General features: G+C 33.2%; 1 protein-coding gene across 1 annotated transcript; it reads right to left on the reverse strand.

Annotated features, from left to right (window-relative positions):
• Nucleotides 1-603: 603 nt before the first annotated feature.
• On the reverse strand, nt 604-3358 carry LOC149537151 (uncharacterized). Its single transcript, XM_089806413.1, has 3 exons — nt 2717-3358; nt 2501-2584; nt 604-744 (listed from the first exon to the last, which is right to left on the reverse strand). Exons 1-3 carry the CDS (start codon nt 3356-3358, stop codon nt 604-606), a joined length of 867 nt encoding a protein of 288 aa, XP_089662539.1.
• Nucleotides 3359-3897: the final 539 nt, after the last annotated feature.

The raw sequence follows: 3897 nt of genomic DNA on the forward strand, positions 1-3897 counted from the left end.
AATGATGTCGCTTTTCCAGATCTATCAAGCATATTAAATAAAATAAGGAAAACGCATCACTTAATAATGGCATTGCTATTATAGATGATATAGCTCAAAACAGTCTACAAGTCAAGGTTGCCAAAGAAATATATTCTGTGTGTTCAAGAGTTTGAAAGTTAACATAATAAATAGTTTACAAGTCAAGCTTGTGACGTAAAATAGCTTGCATCTACCTACCAATGAAGTCTAGCTAATGAGATATAAAATAAGTTTAGCTTTATACCTACAACTAGTTAATTATCAACTATTTTTTGTTGTTGCCATCTACTTTTGAATGAATAGAGTGTCATTCTCAGCTTTATGCATGATTGCTTCATAACATGTCAATGGAAGAGGAATAATAATTTATTTTTCTCAGACTGCAATGGGAATGACCTAGGAAATTGAACATCAGATATAGAAGTTTAATAATTGTTTTATTTTTCAGAAAATAAAGTTTTTATAATTTATTTGTCAAAAATGTTATTCTAAAAGATTTATATGTACCTCTTAAGCATTGAACACATAAATTTTAGAGCGTTGTCAACCACATCCTCTAGCACAAGCAGTGTTTATTTTAATTTATGCTACAATGACTTCAGATAGAATGTGGCATGTCCATTGGCTAGTTCCCACTGATATTGTGCAATATCCTGTGGCCATGTCTCTTATGGTGGCGTATAATAGGCGAGGACAAATGGCAGGTGGCTCTCCAAGTGTTATCTGCATGCAACACTTCAATGAGCCATGCGTTTAAGACTGATCAATGGTTTTATATTATTGTGATTTCAATTCATTTTTGCCTACAAATTTTAGAGTATTTTTTGTTGTTTCTCTGTGTTATGCTTTTTATGTTAGAAATGCCAATGTTGTACGTTATAAGGAAATGAGTCTATGCTTGATTATGCTCATATAGCCTATGCATATATTGATTGGAGGATGAATGCATTTATGTTATGTTTAATTTGATTTTAGAAATTACCATTGTGATTTACAGAGTTAGCTGCATGGGTATATTTTGGCCTAGATCCCATCTACAAGCACTTTTTTACATGCAGGAAATTGGGACCATGTCATTATACAAATATTGAGTTTTGTTGCGGGTTGTTTCCCTCCCATCTCTGTATTTTGTATCTGCCCAATCTTCTTACTTCATAATTAAGTAGTATTTCATTGTTATAATATTATCATTTTGCCTTGGTACTATGGATGAACCCTTTGATTTAGATTCCTCTTTGATTTCCTTCTCTTAGGTGCCTTTGATGACATTGAAGATTCCTTTTCCTCCACCTCTTTAAATGGACCTCTCTATGAAATGGATTCTCTCATAGTCCACCATCCATTCAAGTAAGTTTCGTCTTCCTATCTTTCTTTTGTGCTCTCTTATTCTAATGATAGATTAGGGATACAAAAATTACATACACAATCTAATAGAAAAGAACTCAAATATAAGTTCCATTTGCTTGCAAATATAAACAAATCAAGACGATATACTGTTTATTTGGGGATTTTTTTTGGTACTAGTTTCTTGGTAAATCTGCAATTAGTCACTGGGCATCCTGTTTTAACTTCAATTTTTTGTCCTATCATGATAATCTGGTTTCAACTTTCTATCATTTTGTTTTCTCTTAACTGCAATTTTTGTTGGGTTTGATAAATCTGCAATTGCATTTCTTTTGGTTTTAATTGTACATTTTTTCAATATGTCTTTTTCCCTAAACTAATTTCTTTCCTTACCTCATTTTTTAGATTAATCTTACAATGCTATCTAGACTCTGTGGTTTTCCATGAGATCGTTGATGACTGAATATGATTGAAAAATATATCATAATCAAAACTAAAAATAATCATACAATTCTTCACTAGGCTTATCTGTTCTGTTTGTTTTGGGGCTTTGTTCTTGTACTAGTTTCTTGTTGTATCTGCAACTATTCACTATGCTTCCAAGGTTTGTCAAGTCATGTTAATTTGGTTTTGTATAATTTATTATTTCGTCTGTCATTCCTTTTTTTGGAAAGAACCTTTTTTTGTTGGGTTTTGTTGAATCTGCAATTCAATTGCTGCTTTTGGTTATAATTGTTAATATTTTTTCCCCATATTTTTTTGTCTGTACCCAATAAATTTTCTTAGCCATTTAATAGTACAATCTAAGGATCTTTTCATATTACATTTTTCTACAATCCAATATTTATCTCCCTCATTTCCATCATAGATACAAAAATTAAACTTAGGTTGAAATCTCAAGATTAACTATACATCTTTATTTTCAATCCCACAAAAATTTAACAAATTACAATAATTTTCTATACATCTTTATTTTCAATCCCACAATAATTTAACAAATTACAATAATTTTACAACTTGATTTTTAAGAAAAATACCAAAAGAAAAATAAAGAAATAAAAGTCTAGAACCAAAGTTTACAAGCTAAATATTGTCACACAAGCTTCAATGACGACCTCTCTGTAAATAAGTTTACCTTGCCCGACACAGCAAGCTCAGCTCCAAACACATCGGTCAACATAGTTGTGGAAAGCAAAGATGCTTCCAGAATCTCCAATGCCTGAAAATAAAATGTTCACATCTTACCAAAATCAAATCCAAGGAAACAAAAATCTAAAAAATCTAGCAATAGTTAATACACCCATTAATTTGCCCAATAAACAATTCAAATAAAATAAAGTAAACCTCTGACCATGTTGCGATCAACAATTGCAATATGCTCTTCAAGTTCTGTCAAATCTTTAATATTGAGCTGATTGAGGAGTGTTATACTTGTGATAGTTGAGCTCCCCTTTATCTTCAAGTCGTAGGTTATGATAAACGTAAGCATCTCCTTCACATAATTGACAGTTTGGCTGCTGCTGCTTTTGCTGGCCTGATTGACAATATTGGTATTCTGGCGCAACTGAACGAGGTGGTTGATTGGATTTCCATAGATACACATATCTGTGATGCTGGTGCCTATATTGTGAGTTGTGCTATCACGTGAATTATAACACCCCATATTAGAGCAGACGTAATAATTTTCACCTCCAATCCTGAGAGAGGTATTAAAGTAGGAGGTTATAAAACTAGGGTCCAATAGCTGGGATTTATCAACGCCCATAAATTGAGAGGGAATTTTTTCCATGCTCTCATACAGATTGGAGACTGAACCAATTTTCCTGTTGGATTCCGATGCATGGAGCAATTTGAGGACAGAACCAATTGGCATAGAAAGGAAACTGAAGAGAAAATCAACAAACTCTTTTCCAGCCTCCACATATACAATGCGTTGGGTTTTGGTATTTATGAGAAAGCGAACATTCATGGCTTCAGAGCTCTTGTTTGCCATTTTTAAAGTAGAGGTGTGATTCTAGAATTCTATGGTAGATAGCAATGGAATGATGGCAGTTTCTAAAATAGTAGATAGATTATTAGCTCTCAAGGATCGGGCGAGAACAAAGACAGCCTATTGAAATTGTAGTCAAACGAAGGAGGGCAGTGATGCAAAGCAGATAGATTTGGAAACGCTCCAACGATTCAAACTCTAAGTTTCTCTGAGCAAAGACTGAAGCAGACATCCATTCGCAACCGCCTTTCACAGACGCATTAGTAGAAAACCTTTCGCTTCACATCTACGCCATTTCCACCACCTAGACACAAAAGGGATGAATAGACAAAGCTTTAGCATTAAATGAAACATTTAATATGAACAAACATCAAATCTTTGTTCATAATAAAAGCGTTCTTAAATAGACAATCCAGTGAATCTGCTGATCTGTAAAATGCTCACAAAATGCAAAGAAGCTCTGAAAAAACTCATTTACTTTAAAGCTTTAGACATTCAACAAACTTTAAAGCGCATCGAAAATGAGAAGCAGCCAAATTTAC

Source organism: Cupressus sempervirens, chromosome 10 (genome assembly GCF_028749045.1).
Source record: "Cupressus sempervirens isolate cs-2001-9-10 chromosome 10, ASM2874904v1, whole genome shotgun sequence".
Classification (NCBI taxonomy): domain Eukaryota; kingdom Viridiplantae; phylum Streptophyta; class Pinopsida; order Cupressales; family Cupressaceae; genus Cupressus; species Cupressus sempervirens.

What these genes read in the sequence shown, in the direction of transcription:
- LOC149537151 (XM_089806413.1), bottom strand. Translation starts at nt 3,358, where the DNA reads ATGGCAAACAAGAGCTCTGAAGCCATGAATGTTCGCTTTCTCATAAAT. An exon ending in CAATTGTTGATCGCAACATG is followed by an intron (nt 2,585 to 2,716) that starts GTCAGAGGTTTA and finishes TTTTATTTTCAG; the next exon opens with GCATTGGAGATTCTGGAAGC. An exon ending in AGCTTGCTGTGTCGGGCAAG is followed by an intron (nt 745 to 2,500) that starts GTAAACTTATTT and finishes TGTTGCATGCAG; the next exon opens with ATAACACTTGGAGAGCCACC.